We start from the raw sequence: 20391 nt of genomic DNA, 5'->3' as shown, positions 1-20391 counted from the left end.
GAGCCACAGCACCAAAGTTCTGCCCATTTCTGCTACCTACAAGCCTCACAAGAACTCCCTGTGATAGGGCTCCATCGGCTGGGCAGAACTGGTGACATCTTCAGCTGGGGAGTCCAAAGCACCCTGTCCCCTCCGATAGGCTCTGTCATTTGCCAGTCACACAGCCTACTCCTGGTGAAATATGGGAGACAGAGACACACCTAGAAGACGAGAACACTTCCAGACCAACTATGAACTAGAATTAATCAATGGCTACAACTTCGCCAACTGTCTAGAGAGCATTCCCTTCCATTAAGTTGGTATTTAAATAAATCTGGAGGTAGGAGGCCAGACACATATGCATACACACACATACAAATACACACGTGCCCTTATAGCAAATACCGCTTGGCTAACACTTCCAGTCTCATTTGGTGCTTTGTCAAAATATGAATCTCCTTCAGTTCTCTCCAGTCAGGGCACAGGAAAAGCTTGAGGACATTCCGTTCATTTGCAAAGAATGAACTCAGACAGTAGAAGCAAAAGATTGCACTGAGCAGAGCCCATTAAACCTCACTTAACCCACAGGGTAGTAGCAGGGCTTATGACTCAGGCAAGGTCAGCTACATTAAAGGTTAAAAAGACCTTGATGGGCCATCCAGGAAAAGAACTGCCTCTTTTCCCAGCAGAGCCCCGCCTCTTCCCCATACTAACAAGAGTGCAATACTCTTAAGTGCAATTCTCCTTTCTCCTCATCCTCCCAACCCCACGCTCCCGGTAAACCCTAAGTCCAGGTGAGAAGTGGCCAGACACAGTGGCTCTGGAAATACTTGCTGTCCTCAGTCAGAAAGACATGTAAATGCTGCTATCTACCAAGTGCTGCAGTGCCTTGCATAGAGCTGGTGCAAAGGACAAACTTCTCAGCTACCTTTTTTCCTTTGTTCATTTAATATCTGTATGTCTTTTCTGTGTTTTTGCCAATCTATGCCAAATTGGGAGCTAATGATATGACAAGAGGTTGTGTGGTATGTGCGTGTGTGTATCCCAGCAGCAAATCGCTAAACACTGAGAGATATGGAAATTATTCCTAATGGTTGAAAGGAAAGGGAGTCTAAGTACACCCTGGACTCCAACTCCCAGACTCAAAAGAATCAGAGGAATTCCAAGAGGCCCCCTCCCCGCACTAAGATATAGCCCTCAGGTGCTTGATTCTGCCACCTTAACACTGACAATAAAGTCTCTGGGAAGAGAAAGGTCAGGAATGAGAAAGAGGAAGAGAAGGAGCTCACAGCATGGGCATCAGGACAGGTGTAGGGGGAGTGGGGATACAGGTCAGAGGAGAGAGCTGGAAGGACTAAGCCATCTGCCCAGGACGGACACTTCTAACGGAGCCACCTCAGAAGCCAAGGCAACGGTCAGGTCAGCCAGCTGATTCTACCACCTTTGGGCCACAGACAGTGGAGATATCTGTTACTGGCCTGAGCTGAGAGTAAAGCCTAGGTTCTTGCTGCAGACCCCCTGACAAGCAAGCCTACCAGGTGACCCTGAAAACTACCTTGCCCTCTAGACATCAAGGCCCCTCTATAAAACAAGGCCCCCTCTGCCATGGGGGACGGGGGTAGGGAGGGGAGAGCCTAGAAAGAACAGGAGGAAGCCAGTATCTTCCCCTTCTCCAGTCCCCAAGTGACCCTACAGGATTGCTAGAGAGGTCTTTCCGCAGCATCTCTCCATTGTATTCTCTCTCCCAGAGTATTAATCAGAGATAATTCCCTACCCCACTCACTAAAGTTCCCAAGTCCCCTGCCACCATGCCCCATGTCCCCAGGACATACCCACAGTCTACCCAGCAGATGGTGCCTTGTCCTTTCACTGCTTGGGCCACAGTGGACAATAACCTGAGATGACTTTCAGCTGCAGCCTCTGTAAAAAAAAAAAAAAAAAAAAAAATTAAACGTTTGTGCCCAAGTGCACCAGGGCCACCCCTGCCATCTTCCCTTAGGGGCAAGGAAGGAAAGAGACCAGTCCCAGAGGGGGCGAGGTCCTGAGTATCAGTCAAAACATTGTCCCTGTGATCAACAGTTTGATGAGGACAGCCCAGCTCTTCTCAGAAACCCCTGCTTTCACCATCCTCCTGGGCCCTTCCTCACAGACAGAGACACCTCGCCCCCGAACTCATCCCTCCTGTGAGCTACACTTCACGCCTCACTCTTCCAAGAATCTCTGAGCCAGATAGTCAACTCCCAGTAGAATCTTTGACTCATTACTTTTCTGGGACAAATTTTGAAAATTCTACAACCAAATAATTATAATTCTGTAACTAAAATAGGGAACGAGTTTGCCAATTTCACTCTTGTCTGTTTCTGAGCCCAACCTGGGAGCTGACAAGGATGGGGACCAGATCCTTCCTTCGCCTATATATCACATGCTCATTTAGAGGCTCAGTACAACCTGGTGGTTAAATGAGGTTTATATATGACACCAGTCTCTGATGGACCAACGCCAAGTATACCCAAAGCTACCTCCATAGCCTACTTTTCTGGAAGTGGCAGGGGAAGAACTGACTGTGGCAGGACCTTGGGAGTCAGCTACAGAAACACGGATTATGCCTTGGGGCAGGGTGAAGTGAACACAAGAAAGGAAGAGTGTTTTGCTGATCCAGGTGTCAGTCCTCGTGGATCTGGGCAAAGCACCTGGAAACTACTGTAGAAGGGCAGGTTCTTGGGGATGGAGCCTCTGCAGCCAGGATTTCAACAATGCCAGCCTGCAAAGGCCCACTGCAGAGTGGCTGTGGTCAGTGTGTCACCTTCCCCTATCATACCTGTGAGCTCATTTGAAAGGCCCACCAGGCAGACACTGGTGGGGAGAGCAGTCTGCTGCCCTCTCCTGCCAGAGACCCTGTGATACTCCCCAAAGCCAAGCAGAAATGATGTCTGAATTATATACCTCCACTGATCTCCTTTTCTAGTGTGGATAATGGTAGCTGTTTGTGAATACAAAACATGCTGAGCCTTTCATGGAAGTGAACAAAAAACATCGTTCTAGAACTGTGGAACCCCCACCAGGGCAACAGGACGAGGCAACAGCGGAGGTGGGAAAGGCCATCGCCCCACCACGCAGATGGGCTCTGGGAGGCGGAGAGGGAAACTAAAGTAGAGCCATATGAAGCATCCCTCCCTAACCTTGTCTTTTAGCAGCAGAAGGGAGGAGGCCCTGCTTGGAAGGATAGGAGGGGAGAAAACCCAGTTACTGCGCTGCTCCGAAAGCCAGTCACTGATGGTCACAAGTCTCGCGGCAGGCCTGGGCAAGGAGGCAGGATGCTAAAATAATCACCCACGCCCACCCGCCAAAGCAAGGAGGTAAGTGAGAAGCACAGGGAGCTCCACCCCCAACGAATGAGACTGTGCTTGGGTGAAGGTTGAAAAGAAAACAAGATGCTCCAGGCCCGGCCTCCTGTCCCACAAGCCTCTATCATGAGACCTCACCTTCCCGCTCTCTAACTTACCATAATCATTTCCTGGTTGCAGAGCCCTCCCATCTTTGCAGAATAAACCAATTTCTTCCTACCCTCCAGCAGAGGAAATGAGGCAGGGGCGGTGTAGGGCACCGGCTCCGCCATCTACTAGCTGGGAGACCTCGGACAAGTCAGCTATTCTCTACCAGCTTCAACTTCCTCACTGGTAACTTGGCCGTTTTTTGACAACGTTCACTGCCTCCCTCATGGCAAAGGAGGAAATGAGAGGGTATTGCAGAGTCCTTGTAAGATGATGAGCTTATCTGACAGGACCCACCCAGAGAACGAACCGAGTATGTTCCTGCAATGACAACCACCAGCTCCAGGAACACCCAGGGGGGTGAGCCACACTAATTCAGGGCCCTACACCCCAGGCCTTAGGAGGAACTAAGCTTCTTTTTTGCCTCAGTTTCCCTCTATTCTTGATAGCGGAGAAATGCTATTCGCATACTGGGCTCCCAACAACAACCTCAGGGAGTGTTTGCCAGGCTCTCAGAAGGGCAAGGAATGGAATGAGCCCGGCTGCTTGGAGGATGCAGGCTTCAGAAAGGACACACGTCCAAAACATCCATCAGCCCCCAGTGCCAATGAATGTTGAGGATGAGCTTCAGGAAGAGCTGTGCCCGGAACCGGCCCAGCCACTGGCTGTTGCTTCTCTGGGGCAGAGAAAACTTGGCACCCTTAGGAGCTGCAAAAACATTTAACTCTGCTGGAACAACATCAACAGTCAGATGTTCAAAGTTGCAGCCAAGAGCCCAGCAAACCTCTCTCCATCCACTACGCCCTCGTCAGCCCCAAGGTCAGAAGAGGCAAGCTGCTGCTCCCACCCGCACTGAAGCTGCCTTACCCTGAGCTCAGAGCCCATTCTAAACTCAGCCCTGTGCTCTGATCCCAGAGCAGGACAGATGGGGACCAGGCAGGGTCAAGGCTGCCAGCCCAGGTGCATGCCCCCACACCTGGGACTGATTCAGCTGGCATCAGTCCGGCCCTGTCTGTTAATCAACAGCTCTGGTGAAGCATGCCCTGGCAGGGCTGGCCCACGCCTGTCCAGGAAGACAGAACGTCCACCCCTGGTATCCACTGTCCTCTGTCCTCCTTCACACACATGCCCTCTCCTTCCTGAAGTAGTGAGGGTCTCCAGAGGGCTTTTACTAAGAAATACTCACAAGTGGGAACTGAAACAACCTCTCAGATCCGAAAATAACAGAACAAATGCCCTTCCGCGCCTCTGTCCCGTCTCCAAGGAAAGTTGATAAACCTGGTGTGCCCAAACCCTCCCTGAGTGGTTTTGGTCCTAAGGTCTCTGCCTTCCACCTCTGCCCGCTCTTCTTCCCACCCCATCTAATCCCATTCCATTGCATCCTATCCGCAATGGACGACTCCAAGGCCAGACTGGACACTCACCAGATTTGGAGTAAAGCACCAGTACATTATTCCGGGTCCTGAGAAGTTTTTTCAAGTCTTTAGGGTCAGAGATCCTCTCGATGAGCGAGGAGACTTTTGTGGAGGACAGCCACACTGGCAGGACCACCTGGAAATCAAGGAGGCAAGGATGGTGAGCCCCAGATCCTGGCCTGGCCTGAGGAAGAATGGATGCCCTCAGACATGCTGCCTAAAGCACATTTTACTTCAGAGGGATACAGGTGCACCAACTCTTCTCACAAAACTACAGCTGCCTTTTCATCTCTAAGTCACCACACCCTCCCAAGACATTTCCTGGCCCACCATCAGTCTTCTTCGTGCACTTTTAATAGGCTATATGGACTACACACTATGCAAGCATGTTGCATGGACGTACTTGCCACCCACTCAAATCAAGAACTCTATTCTACACGGCACCCCAAATGCCATATAGTAGAGCAATGTGAAAACTCCATCCCACCTAGAAGAACCAAAGCACAAAATCTATAGAGCAGTAAGATCACCTCTGAAGTTTTGAATGGGAATGGGTGAGGGGTTTTCCACTTTCCCCACTCAGCCAATGATTGCAGGAGACCAGCCAACAAGAAATGAGCCAACTGTCCACAAGAACACTGAAAACCTTGAGTGCAGGGGGTACTAGGCACCTTGCAAGCACAATGAGGGGTGAGCTGAAAGTGGGGTGTGCGTGTGTGTGTGTGTGTGTGTGTGTGTGTGTGTGTGTGTGTGAGAAAAGTCTGATTAAGGAGCAGTCATACAGCAGATCTCATCCAGTCCACACAAGCCCTTGACTAGCTGGAAGAAAACACAGGGTTGCTATATGGAGAAACTGAATAAGAGAAACTCTGCTGGGAGACACCAGGCACAGAGGGTGGAAGTACAGTCCTGAGAGAAAACAGAGGATTCAAGGAAAGTCTCTGAACTGAACCTTGAGATCATCCATCCCCCTTAGCCCCCTCCCCTCAGCAACCCTTTTCCAGAATGTAGCCAGTCTTATTCCTGGCAAGAAATTAGAGAATTTTTCTCTGGGGAAACTGAAAAGTACAAGAAAAACAACCTAAAGACAATGACTTTGGAGATCCTCCATTGAAACAGGAAGTTCCCACTCAAATACGTGCTGCAAGGCCCCCTCTGTAAACAGGTACCCTCTGCGCCCTCCCCACACTCAGTCTCCAGTCCTTGAACTAGTGGCTTGCTCTTCAATACAGACAGAAAACCAAGGTTCATCAAATACCCAAAGAAAGCCCTTAACTCAAAAGACAGAAATGGAAAGATGAAACATAGATTAAAAAGAAAAAAAAAAGAGAAGAAAACAACAATACTATAATTATTATTCTCAGAAAAATAAAAGAGTACATTGATCAAGAATATAACGCTATGGGAAAGAAAAAGTCAAAAAGAATCAGGAAAAACTCTTGGAAAGAAAAACTCACAGTAATAAAAAATTTCAATAGAGCTGAAATTAGAATTGAAAAAAAAAAACTCCTAGAAAATAAAAAAGATCAAGAAAAAAATGAACTAAAGGATAAGAATAATGAGAAGATAAATTCATTAAGTGCAAGAGCCTAATTAAAGGAATCCAGAAAAAGAAGAAAACAGAGGTAATAGATTATAAAAGAAATAATTCAAGAAAACACCCCAGAATTAAAGGATGAGAGCTTCCAGTTGAGAGAGTCCAGCATCAAGAATAAAAAGACTCACCAAAGTACATCTCTGAAAACTTTCAGAACACTGTTGACAAAGAGGAGATTTGAGTTGTAAAGAAAAAAAAAAAGATCATGAGTCAGAATTGGCATAATTGGCACACCAAAAGACAATGAAACACTGCCTTCACAATTCTCAAGCAACGTGACTTCCAATTGGAATTCTATAACCAGCCAAACTATCTGTTGGTTGTGAGTACAGATGGACTCAGACTTAAGATCTCAGATGTGAAAAATTTACCACCAATGCACCCTTTCTCAAGAAGCTACTGGAACTCATAATCTACCAAAACAAAAAGTAAAAAATAAAAAATAAGAAAGACATGAAACCTCAGAAACAAAGAATCTAACAGAAGAAAGAGGCAAGGGGAATTCCCATGTTGATGGTGATGAGAAGCCCAGGATAACTGTTTAGCTACATGCAGAGCAATGAGCCCAGAATGGAGCAAGGACAGAGGATTACGGAAGAATGTAGTCAATAAAAACAGACAACTGTAGATGATCTGATGTGCTTGATCATATTGATCAGTTAAATAATCTGACCAAAGTTACACAGCTAATAAAAAGTAGAGCCAAGACCTGAACCCCGGTCTCTCTATTTGACCCCATGCCTTCTTAGTCCACTGCGTCTTTACAGCCAGAAGTCCTGAGTTAAGTCTGAGCTCTACCACTCAACAGCTAAGGTGCCTAAACAACATCATCCAACCTTCTAGAGGCTTAATGCCTTGCATCTGACGTGGAGATAATAATACCTCCCTCGTGGGACTGCTGTGAGGATGCAATGGGATAGCTTATCAAACATGCTTTATAAATCATAAAGCACTTCATCAGTATCATTACCATAATATATAATACAAATTTCCACCTCAGCAAAGCAGAAGACAGAAATGTGGCCATATTCTAGTATTTCTAAATATAATCTGCCATTAGATTTCCAGGTTCCTTCTCCTCAGAGTAAAACCATCCAGGAGAAGTAAGGAATTATTTCTCCCTCATTCTGGCCTGCCAGAGCTATGTACAATGCCTAAAGACCACTGCCCTTATGCAGCCCACCTTGAGAGCTCACCAAAAAGTTAATTCCACTTTATTATTACATGTTATTTATTCTATTGCTCCCAGAGAGCTAACAGACTTCAGACTAAAAAGTCCATAGCTCAATGCACAGGATTAAAGGAGGAAAAAAAATCTGTTGGAAAAACACATTGACTCTGCTCTGTTTGTAATCCTCAAATAATCTGCAGTTAAGAAAAACAACTGCCCTAGCCCAGAGCCTGGGGACTCTGACCTGCAGATCATTCCTCCTGAGACTGGCAAGCACGTGCACTTCTGGAACTAGGGAGAAAGAAATGGGAAGGGAAGGATGGCGAGCCCAGGACCCACCTGCCCAGGCAGCACGGTGGTGCACAGCCGGGCCGCAGCAAAAGCACAGTGTCTATAGCAGAAACCACAAGAGCCAAGTATCATGGCATACTCACAGCTTCCTTCCTCTAAAACTCAGTGAATCCCTCAGGTCATCTAATCAACAGCCACCCTCAAGAGTAAACAAACCATGTTCCAGCCAGCAACCAAAGCCTCTGACCCAGCATTTACCCTCACACAGCAGAAAACTTGACCTCAACCAGAGATACACTGCACAAACCGACTCTGCTTGAATACCATCACCCAGCATGACACTGGGGCTTGGACTGTGGCTGGGTCTTTATGGAGGGTCTGTTTCCTCCCCACCTTCCCCGTCCCTACCCCATCCCCTAAACCTGGAGCTCTAGAGGACAGGGCCCAGAACAGTATCTGGTCACTTGAAAGCCTTCAGGAAATGTTCGTCCAGCATAACAAACATAGCAAATACACTAGTTACCACACTCCTGACCTCTACAGAGGTCGTCGGCTAGGAGCATGTTACACGGTGAGTCCATGGCAGTTCTTGGGTGACCTGGAAGGGACCACTGACACCAGACAGACCACAGAACAGTTAGTAAGGTTCTGGGTTGGAGCATGGTGGGAGAAGGCTGGTTGGGCCAGGCTGGGGCTTAGCTCAAGCTTAGCTTAGCTCAAGAACTTTATTTGGCCATGACCTCAGACTGAGCAGTCACCAGGAGGCTAGAGGTGGAGGGACCAGCTGGGTGGCTGCCCAAGTAAAAAGGAATGGGTCAATCCAAGAGCCTCAGGGAAAAAACGACAGAACTAAATGACTATTCATATATAAGCAAGGACGAAAGCTAGAGGAGGCTAAAATGACCCCAAAGATTTTGGGCTAGGAGCATAATAGCCAAAAATGGAAGAACTGAGAAGCAGTAAAGGCTTTCATCTTATGCTCAGGCATGGACATGTGGACAATAAGATACCCCAATACAAGTGTCTTCCAGGCTTGAGGGTAAGCCTCAAAGCCAAAAGGTCTCTGGGGTTGAGGTTCAGAAGGAGAAGCAAAGGGAAGGAATACCTCGGCAGAGTGGGGAAGGAATACCTCGGCAGAGGGGGGAAGGAAGGACAGGAGGAAAGTTGGGAAGGAAAAGGTGGAAAGTGCTGCATCAACACAGACCAGGGGGGAGAAACAGAAAAGTGGGTGATTGATCTGCAGGCAAAGGCCATGGCAAAGTGCCCTGGACATTCCGAGAGAACCTTAGTAGCATGGCGGGGAGGTGGGGTCAGAAGCCAGAGTGCTGAGACAAGAAAGCACACCTGGCATTGGGGTGACAACAGAAGGAGCACAGGCAGCCCAGCAGGGACAGCCGAAGGATGGGCTGTCCCCACACAGTGTGTTGGTGGGCACACGAGAGGTAGGATTTGGAAATTTGGGAGCAAGAGAGGAAAACACTCAGGATAGCCAGATCTGGGAGGAAGTAGGGTACTTGGTGTACAAAGAGCTAGGATGTTAGGCTTAGCATCTCTGAGAGCTAAGAGGATGAACGGCCCCCCCACCCCCACCCCACCGTCTGGCCCCAGACAGACCCTCACCTTAGCAAGCAACCACAGGGATAGCCAAGAAGGCGGTCCTTTCCTCCCTCCTCTAAGCCCAAGGGGACGCTCCCCCAGCCACTTAACATTCTCCTTTCTCCTCCATCCACTTCAGTCTATTTTAACCTTACTAGTGTGCATGCTCCTTCCTTTCCTTAAGATGCAGCTCTGGTGAGCCTTGGATCTCGCAGAGTGCCTTCCTGCAGATTTCTTAAGTCACAATCCACAAATCTTGACAACAAAATAACTACAGCAAGAATAACAATGTTAATGATGCACAAACTGTTTTGTCAAGCTCTCAGGGGGCACAGGGCAGTGTTTGAGAAGTACTTCGGAAGCCAGCCACCTTCCGAGCCAGCAATGGAACTGTGCCTGGGCTTGGCAGGTTCTTTACATTCTAAGTCATTCGCTTTGGAGGTAGAGGAGAGAAAAGGGAAAAAATCCCCTCTGTTCACCATGCAAACTCCTTTTGATCATCTCCCATAATTGCTTTCTTTCTGCTCACCAACCTGCAGCTTTAACAGGATTTTCATCAAGGCTAAGCTGCCCCTATGGGCTGGGCTGAGACCCATAAACCAATCCCCCAGTTCAGGGTAGAACAATGCTTGGGAAGGATGCCATTCCTTTTTCTGCTGCTGGAGAACACAGGCCCCCAAAGCCATGTCCCACCTGCAGCAGAAAGCCAGTGCCCTCGCTCATCAGAAGGCCAGTTCTCCCAGCCCCCAACCTCTGTCACAGTGCAGCACCTCCGTCAGAATACCAGGTCCCTCCATCAGAGTAGCAGCCGCCTCCATTCCCAAACCCATCCCCCTATCAGAGTACAAGGCCTTTTCCAGAGCCCAGGAGCGCCCAGAGTCCTTGGCACAGTAGTCCTCACCCAACCTCCACCACGTGGGAGGCAGTGGGGTGGAGGAAACTGTGTTCTCCCCTCATCTTCCAGGCTCTGCAGGGTTCTCCTAACGGGTGTCTGCGCGTATCGGGGCCTGCCGGACAAACCACCCTCCAGCCAGGCGGTCCACTGTCCTTTGCCCCCTTTGTGGTTTTCCCACCCCTCAGACACCATGAAAAGAGCACTGCTTCTGAAGTTAGACACCCGGGGTCAACCTCAGGTGCCCTCATGAAGAGCATGATGATCTCAGATGTTACTATACTTCTCAGAGTGTCATTTCTCCATCTGTAAAGTGGAGGGGATGATGCTGACACCTGTTTTACAGGGTTGGCTGAGGATTAAACGCAGGGGGCGGGGGACTGGGGGCGGGCGTACTGGGAGGGAGTACATAGAGAAGCTGACATAATGCTTGGCGTACAGAAGTACATAATAATCGTAATTATCTTCAGTAGGACCATTAGCGAGACAGATCCCAGATAGAGCAAGGACAACAGTAAAATGGGCACCACCTCTTCCTCTCCAGGGCCCGGCCTGGCAAAACAGTGTGTCCAGGCAGGAAGAAGCATGCACGTACACACATTCAGCATCATGAAACCTGGAATAATCACCCATCTGCACAGCAACCCAGACGAGAGGCCACGCAGCACATGCTGAACGCTCCTTCCAGGTTTTGTGCCCATTTGCTCCTCATAAAACCCAATGAGTGGGTACTGGCCTCATCCTACAGAGGAGGAAACTGAGGCTCAGAGAGGTTAAATTACTTATCGAGGTCACACAGTAGGTTAGCAGCAGGGCTGGGAATAAAGCTTGGGGTCTCCCAGGTCCTAGCCAGAGATGGTGGCTTGCTTCTCTCAATCCCACGAGCTCCCAAAACACAAACCGAAAAGGAGTACTTCCATCCCAGAGAGGGCCCATCAAAACAGCCAGGAAAAGCCCTAATCTCCCAGAATCCCATGGCAAGGAGGGTCTCAGCAGCGATTTCCACTAACCCTCTGCTCCCTGCAAACCCAGAGTACCCATGGTCTGCCCTGGTTCTCAGGCTGCTGGGGCAATGAGCCCAGATCTGCTGTTAGACAGGTGTGTACGGGAGTTTGTGCCCCCTTCCACCTCCCTCTTGCTCTAACACACAGCACACATAAGCTCCTCTCTCTTCACTTAAGCTCACCTACCATCACCATCAGACTAAAGAAATAAAGAGTCATACAATTCTGGAAAATAATAGGGAGAACAGTCCTTGTCACATTACACCCTCAGCTTTAAAAAGCTCCAGATCTCTGGGGTGTGTGCCAGCACCCTCATATTCTCTATAGCCAGGGAGGCTGTCTGTCCTTATAGATTCACTATTCAATGCAGATCATGAAGCCACAGTATTCAATTATGTAAAAGCAGCTTGCTAATGGGAGAAGAGCTGAGGACATAAATTTAACATTTAGGAAAAAGGGTGGAGGTAGGACTTAACCTTTTTTGCTCTGTCACCTGAAAAAAGATATCCTTCTTATGTTGGGAACTGTGAAGAAACTAGTTTAATTTAGTGTAACTCACATTTTGCTCAAAATAGTTTTGAAATGTCAGAATCTAAAAGTCTAGACTCTTAAGAAGCTGGTGGTAAAGGAATCCAGGAAAAATGTTAAAAACAGATGACCTGAACCCAAGGTCAAAGAACCTGAGCTGGCTGAGGATTTAGAGCTGGTGGTTTGGTGAGCCAAGAAACCCAAGTTTTGTGCTGGCTTTGATGTATACTGGCTGTGTCACCTTGGACAAGTCCTCTTTCCTTCTCTAAGTCTTAGTTTCTTCCTCTGTAAATGAAGGCCCTCAAAGTGATGTCTAAAGTCCTTTCCAATTGTGTCATTTGGCAAATCTATTCCTGAGAATCTATTAGGGAAGTACTGTGAGATAATTACACCTTGTAAGGAAACCAGAGTTTCTCTGGGTACATGGCCACCCACATGAAAAGCCATACCCCTCAGTCTCCTTTGCAGCAAGTGTGGCCTTATGACTAAATTCCAGCCCCTAGAATGAAAGCAGAAGTGTTATATGGCAACTTTTAGAAAATGCCCCTAAAAGAACCGTGGTACGAGTTCTCTTAGTCTCCTCCTTCTTCCTGCCCGTTGGAATTTGGTTAAGATAACTGGAACTCAAGCAGCCACCTTGAGACAATGAGGAGGAAGAACTTGCTAAAGATGTGGAGTAACAAGACACAAAGGACTTGGGTCTCTGACACCAGAGTAATATACTTGCCCTAGAACACCCCTTTCCAGGCTTCAACATGAGTAAAATAAACAATCTTTTTAAGGTACTATCATTCTGGGTTTTCTGGCACATATACAAATAGATAATGAGCACCCATCAAACAAAAGCTTTAACTAGACAGAAATATTAACATCTGCTCCAATTGGGATATTTCAAAGTGTCTAAGGCATCAAACCATGCACTTTAGATAAACTGTAATAAGAAAAGAGACTATCGAGGGTTTGATTTACTATGTTCCTGTTGGCGATCCCAGTTTCACTGTGACTGTTCTTATCAGGTATCTTGGTCACCTGGTGACAGTTACCCACAAACGAAAGAAAAATTAGCTAGTAACCCTCTGGTTTCCTTACAGCCCTGGCCCTTACTAGAAAGGGGACCATTGCCGGACACTGAAAGGCCAGGACATCTCTTGCAGTTCACAGGCTTTGAGTTGGGGTGGTTGGTTCCTTGATATACTCCTCTAAACATTTCTCACACGCCATCTCCAGCCTCCAGGTAGCCCCCAGAGCCAAGGACTCAAAATCTCTCAAGGATTCTCAACCAAGTGGAGCCCAGAAGGTTGTAAGAACTAAATATGTTAATACACGGAAGTCCCTGTCCCCACCCTACCATTGCATCTTGGATACCTCCAGTTACTAGAAAGTTCAGATTCTTCCCGCTCCCACGCCATCTGTCAGCCTACCATACTCTGAAGATGACAAACACATTTCCTCCTCAGCATCTGTAGGTGCAATATCCCAATTCCTCATGTGTCCTCAAGTCCCTCACCATCCTGAATGATCTGCCCCAGACACAGCCATGTTCATGATTCTCAGAGCTATCCCAATGCTGGGAGCAGTATGTCAGAGCTTGGAAAGAGTAATGTGCTATATTACACCATAATTTATTTGGGGTAATAAATACCTATGTTTTCATAATTCAAAATATAGATTAATCTCAACACAAATCTTAACTGGTGAGTCACAGTTTAAAAGAAAAAAGTTGAGAATCACCATTAGTGAATCTCTTAAAATATGGCGCCCAACTGTCCATCATAAGTGCTGGCAAAAGCCTAAACTAGTATAATTCTTTTGGAAAGCTATTTGGCACAATTTATCAAGTATCTTTAAAGTATTTATGCCTTTTGGTAATTCCACTTTTGGGAATTTGTCCTGCAGAAATCTGCAGGGGTTCTGACACAGATATGACTCACATGCCCCTACTCACAAGAGTCAAAAGTTGTAAACGACCTAATTATTCAACAGTGAGGAAATGGTTACTCAGAGTAAGCCACCCCACAGACTAATACAGCTATTTAAATGATGTTTTCAATGATCGTGCGATGAAAAAATACTTGTCTTAATGTTAAGTTTTAAAAGACAGAACTCAAAATCTACATGGTATAATTACAATTATATGCAAAATTATGCTCAGGAAAAGATTAGAAGAAAAAAATGCACCAAAGTGAGGTTTTGTCCTTGGAGAGATTTTATTCTTCCCCTTTGTCTGTTTTTCTAACATGCTATAATAGGCATGTCCAACTTTCATATTTAAAGAAAAACATTACTGCCATTTGGCCACCACCATAGAAATAATGAACAATCTCAAAACATCTCCCCACAAGAAAATATCACCATACAGCAGAAAAGCCTGACAGGAACCCCCTTAACTAGAAAGCCAACGTTTATATCACCAGTAATGGACATTAGATGGACATCATATGCCTCCTGATAGAATGCGCTGAAGATAAACACCATCAAAAACCAAATTAAAGGACATTCTTCAAAAACGTTGTGGTCACAAAAGACAAAGACTGAGAAACTGGTCCAGATTAAAGGAAATTAAAGAGCTATGACAATTAAATTCAACGTGTGATTCTGGACTGGGTCTTGAGCCAAATACCATATTCTTGATTTTAATAACTGTACGTACAATGATTATGTATGAGAATGTCTTTGACTTTTAAGAAAAACTGAAGTATTTTAGGGAGCAAAGAAACATCATCTCTGTAAACTTTACATATATACAGGGAGAGTATGCTAAAACGTGATAAAAATGTTAGTATTTGTGGAATTTGGGTAAACGACAAGTGAGAATCCTTTGTATTCTTCCTGCAACTCTTCTGTAAGTCGAAATTATTTCGAAATTAGTGTTAGGAAAAAAACTTACCTAAAAAAATACCCCACTCCCCAAAAAGGAGATTCCAAGAACACAACCAAATACTGCTTTCCATGGGCCTTCTGATAAACCTCCACCATCCGTCGAGCACTCACTGGCACTCTCTCATATAAGAGTGGTGCTGATTGCCCCTCTTCATCTCCAGCTGACCGTCTGCTCCTCTGCTCTCCTGGCATTATGTAGTTTCTTATAAGAATTATTATATGGAATCTGCAAAGGATTTTTGCATGCAACGCATATCTAGAATGGCTTTGACAAGAGAGATATATAAAAGAATATTAATTTTGAAGTATGGGTAATATGCTCTTTCAAAGGGCAAATTTTAAGCATCTGTCACCAACCATGGCTAAACACCACTCTTTGCTGAGGGAGCTAAATGTGCTTATTAAGAATAAGAGAGAAATGAGAAAGTATTTGCAAGGAACAGAACCCAAGAGCTAGGGAGTAGCTCATGATAATGATAATAGCTGAATGTACAGAGTGCTTATTTTGTGACCAGGAGCAAGCTAAGCAGTTCACACGATTATCTAATTTATTGTCTTGGCAGGTGAATGAAATAGTTACTTTTATTATACCCATTTTATAGATAAAGACACTGAGACTAAGAGGAGTTCAGAAACTTGCTCGACATGACATAGCAAGTAAGTAAAAGAGCTGTGACTCAGACCCAAGTCTAACAGACTCTGGCAAAAAGATTACAGATTTCTGGAGCCATGCACATCTTACTGGTTGCTCCTGTAAATATAAAACCAGATGCCTTTCTTATAGTTTGCTTTCTTTAAAAAATACACTTTATATGTGGGCTACACAGCACAGTTTTTGCCTCCTATATTCCCCACAGCATAAATGTGGCTGTCAACAAGGGACAATCCAGGGGCAGGACAACTGATCTGAGAGCTTATAAAAACAGGTTTTCTTATCCTGAAATTACAACTGCAGTGCATTTAACCAGGACTTAAGTCCCTAAAGCTTTTAATGTTTTGGAAAACCTCTTTGAAAGCCAAGAGGTTTTGGGTTGCTGCCAGCCTGTGTACACATGACATAGGCTAACAAGAAAGAGCTGGTAGATGGAACAGTGAATTAGGCTGCAGGGAGGGAGGACAAGCAGGTGAATTCCCACTCCAGAAATCTAACTCTGCCTCCATTCTCTGATAATTGATAAGAAAATAACAATTCAGGTGCTCATGACCCCCATGTACACCTGTGCTTTTACAAACATTATCTCATTCAATCCTCTAAAGTCGAGAGTCTCAACTGGCGTTTTCCACTCTTCATGCCTCATCTCAAGAGCAGAGTCATAAAATCAATTCAGGGGGCTACAATCAGCATTTTTTTAAATGGCATTAAACAGAAAACATTAAGTGTATCACAGGTAGCAAGCCTAAGTATTCAGTGAAATGTATCTGTTACATTTATGTATATATGTACTTGGTTATTATGTAAAAGGTATAATTGTTTTCGCAGGAGTTGCAGTAAAACTGGAAAACTAAACAATCTGTGTGGAAGGTGGTACTATCCCTACTTTAGAGATGTGAAAACTGAGGCTCAAAGAAGATAAGAAACTCGCCTTGGATGAAGCCTAAATTAATGGTAGCACCAGGACTCAGACGGGATCCAATGCTCTTCCTTTTGCCCATCAATGTGAATACTTCCCATTGATGTCCCTCGAGTTCCTTCCTACTCCCTACAGCTGCACCCAGAACAAGACGGAGAGGCCGGCAAGTCTACTTCCCCTTCCAATCTAGCTACTGAACGGGACCAACTGAAAAGAGCTACAATGACAACCTGATTCATCCATCTTTCTTCTACTGCCTGTATGTCCACAATTCCCCGTGTGCCTTCAGAAAGGAAAAAAAAAAAAAAAAAGGCACATGCTCAGCCAAGTAATGCCTCACAGTGTCACTCATATGTGTGGCTCACGACATGGGCAGAACTTGTGCCACACCACTCAGCAGCAACCTTGGCTGCCAAAATACTATCCACTCCATAAAACGAATGTTGTTAACTTGCAAATTTGTCTGGTTTGTAACTGCACAACAGCTCTTAGTACAGGCTTTTCAAAATACGAAAATCCATTATACACACTCCTCTCTTATGGTGGTCTGGATCCACAACCAGGTTGAAAAACTTCTGCCACTGGCCGATCTTTTAAAAACCCTCTCTGGACCCCATGTCACTGCCCTCTCCTTCATAGCCGGAATTTCCATCTTCCGCCTTCTCTCCTATCCACTCCCCAGACCTCTCAGATCTGCCCCCAAACCACCACCAAAAAGGCTCGAGGTGGGGGTTCAACAATGACCTCCACATGGATAACCCTAAGGATACCTCCAGTTCTCCTTTTGCTCGACTTCTTGAACCTGGGCGAACACTTTTTGTCTCTCTTCTACCTCTCCAGCCACCCTTCCTGCCTTCTTTGTAAACTCCTCCTATCCCCATCATTTAAACCAGTGGTCCCCAACCTTTTTGGCAGCAGGAACTGGGCTCCTATGAGAATCTCATGCCTGATGATCTGAGGTGGAGCTGAGGCGGTGATGCTAGCGCTGGGTGGGGCAGCTGCAAATACAGATGAAGCTTAGCTTGCTGGCCCGCCACTCACCTCCTGCTGTGTTCCTAACTGGCCACCAACCAGGTACCGGTCTGCTGCCCAGGGGTTGGGGATCACTTTTTCAAATATTGAAGTTTCCCCTGGCTCACTCAGTCTGCCTTCCTTTCCCACTCTCCCCCCGGGGTCTCAGCTACCTCCTAGGCAGCACCCCTAAATTAACATCTACAGCCCAGACCTCCCTTCTGAGTGCCACACCCTCTCATCCTGCTCACTCAGTGGTTCTTAAACCGAAGTTTAATTCTCAAATGTTAAAAACCTAACTCTCATACAAATAGATATTAAGCATATTTCAGTGTCATTGAACTCATTAATAAGAGACCCACTAAAATGATGAAGTTATGTTAAAAGAAGGTAGGAAAAAAGGTTTAAAAAGATTTTTTCAAAAGAAGTTATAAGAAAGTAATATACATATAGTTGATGAAAAAAAAAAAGAATCCTGATATAAGACTTAAATTAGATACCAAAATGGTTAACGTCCTGCAGGGCAATAACCTTTGAGTCTCTCTTCAATACCAAACAGAAATCATTTAACTTTATAGAGGATGGGTCCTAAAGAATAATGTGCATCTACAGCCACGCCACCATGAACAAACCTGATCCCGTCTGATCGTGGAAGCTAAGCAGGGTCAGGCCTGGTTAGCACTTGGATGGGAGACCACCTAGGAAGACCAGGTGCTGTAGGCATAAAAAGTAAAAAAATAAGGGATTGTAAGCTGACAAGGTCCTTGCAATCTATGAGGTCAACCAAGGGCTGCCTTGCCTAAAAAATAAATAAATAAATAAATAAATACTAGGCAGTTCATTAAAAAGTCGTTAAATCATCTTTTATTTTCAACATTTTGGATAAGTTTTCTTTATTGTGGGGGTCTATGAATTTGGATGGGGAAACATCACATCTTTATTTTCACTGACCTCTGAAACTTTTACAAATTACAGCAACAATGGCAGTGTTGGTGACTTTGCCACCAACAGAAAACACATTTTCTCATCACATTACAATTGGTGTAGATACCTTGAAAGATTGTTTATGCTAATCACTACAGAAATTAGCAAAGCTGCCACTAGATCTTCTCATGTGACACATTAAATAAATGTACATAGTTTTATCACTATGTACAAAATATAACAAAATATTTGCTATATTTTGATAACTGTATTTCAATATCACTGGTTTCCTTTGTAATCCTATGCATTCTGCTTTATATATTTAAAAACATTATTCTAAGAGAGAGTCCATAAATCCTTAGAGAAGGCTTTTCTGACTCTTTGCACTAGGTTAAGGACCCCTGTTACCCATCCTCTTACCATTTTATACTTTCTCCTTCTAGCACTTTCTACCTGAATTAAATAATATATTAGTGGCTCTCCTACTAGGCAATGGGAGGAAGGAATGGTGTCCATCTTATTTATTATTTTGTGCCAATGCCTTAGCATAGTATGTCTGGCTCATAAAACTCTCAAGAAATATCTGAAGGAAGGAAGGAAGGAAGGAAGGAAGGAAGGAAGGAAGGAAGGAAGGAAGGAAGGAAAGAAGGGAGGGAGGGAGGGAGGGAGGGGAGGGAGGGAGAAAGGAAAGAGAGAGAGAGAGAGAGGGGGAGAGAGAGAGAGAGAGAGAGAAAGAGAGAAAAGAAAGAAAGAAAAGAGAGAAAGAAAGAAAGAAAGAAAGAAAGAAAGAAAGAAAAGAAAGAAAGAAAAGAAAGAAAGAAAAAGAAAAAGAAAGAAAGACCTGTGGAATGAATGAACATCTGTGACACATGGAGCATGCAGATCATGGCCCATGTTTCTTTGAAATAAGGGGCATGTACAACACTCTGCACAGGACTAGCAAGGTGAGACCTCTTCGTGAGGGCAATACTGCCTGTTCCTCGGAAGCCTGCCCTACTTGGTCTATCAGCTGAGCTTTGCATCCAAACCCACATCTCTGCTCAGATACTAAATCACCTCTTTGTTTAAGCCCCAGCTTAGAGTCCTCGACCTGGATCTCCATTAATACCTTCCAAGGCAAAGATTAAAGGATCTGCTCATGAATTAAAGACATCTGCTCATAGCAAGGGGTTGGAGGGATGGTGGGATTCTTTGAGGGGATGGACTCTCTACCCCCACCCTAGCCAGCTGTAATGAGTTGGAAACTCTGAAGCCAAGCACAGGCTCACCATCAGGCTATCTGGGAACAGAATGCACATCAAACTAGGGGCTCAGTATGACCTCGGGGAATAAAAAGCAAAAAGGCTATTCTAGCTCCACACTCCATTTGAGTTTTTACGCCCCACCCCCCACCCCCACAACTGCAAAGCTAATTACTTAGAAGTGGTTGTAAATTGGTGTGTGGGAAGAGGCCCTATTGGACAACAGAGAGTGGTGAGAGGGAACAGTAAACTAGAGCTAGACAGGCAGGGTGATGAGAAAGGTGGGAAGGACAGACAATGAGTGCAGAGCCAGACACCCCTGCTTCCCTACTTAGGCCTTCAGGAAGCTGAAGAGCAAGTTTCACTGACACCCCAGGAAAATGGCTAGTGTTACTATTTCAGAAAATAGCACCTGCCAATCTGGCTGCTTAAAAATTCAGGTGAGCCACTGAGAATATTACTGTGTCCCAACCTGTCGGTCTATCCCCTCACCTTCCAGGCCACACCCCCACTCTTGTCTAATGGTCTATCTCCTCCTACCCCTCTGTCCACCACCCATCCTTCTCTAGGATAACAGTACTTAATCAGCTTATCTCACCCAGTTAATGAGACTACACAGAATTGAAATATGTGGAAATGTTTTGCAAACTCTAAAGGCCTCTATAAATGTACCAGATGTGTCATAATTCTCACTACACAACAAATGGGCAGCCAGAGGCTCCCGTCAGTGCTTCAAAATGGGCCAGGCAGGAGGAACAGCGCAGCCCAGCAATGGGTGGGCATTGTGTTCCCCCGCTCTT

At 45.6% G+C, this 20391-nt stretch overlaps 1 protein-coding gene and 1 pseudogene across 1 annotated transcript in view; one reads left to right on the top strand and one right to left on the bottom strand.

Moving 5' to 3' along the window:
• The window catches only part of PDIA5 (protein disulfide isomerase family A member 5), an 86017-nt gene that overhangs the window by 60396 nt on the left and 5230 nt on the right, over positions 1–20391 (bottom strand). Inside the window, exons 2-3 of the mRNA XM_006905571.1 lie at positions 4895–5021; positions 1812–1899 (exon numbers count right to left, since the gene is read on the bottom strand). Of these exons, the coding sequence (XP_006905633.1) occupies positions 1812–1899; positions 4895–5021 (215 nt within the window). The remainder of the gene's footprint in view (positions 1–1811; positions 1900–4894; positions 5022–20391) is intronic.
• LOC112486182 lies at positions 18031–18149 on the top strand (annotated as a pseudogene).

The sequence above is a fragment of the Pteropus alecto genome, unplaced genomic scaffold (assembly GCF_000325575.1).
Source record: "Pteropus alecto unplaced genomic scaffold, ASM32557v1 scaffold251, whole genome shotgun sequence".
NCBI classification, from domain to species: domain Eukaryota; kingdom Metazoa; phylum Chordata; class Mammalia; order Chiroptera; family Pteropodidae; genus Pteropus; species Pteropus alecto.
The sequence above is the reverse complement of the archived record's forward strand: the minus strand, read 5'-3'. Positions and strand labels throughout refer to the sequence as shown.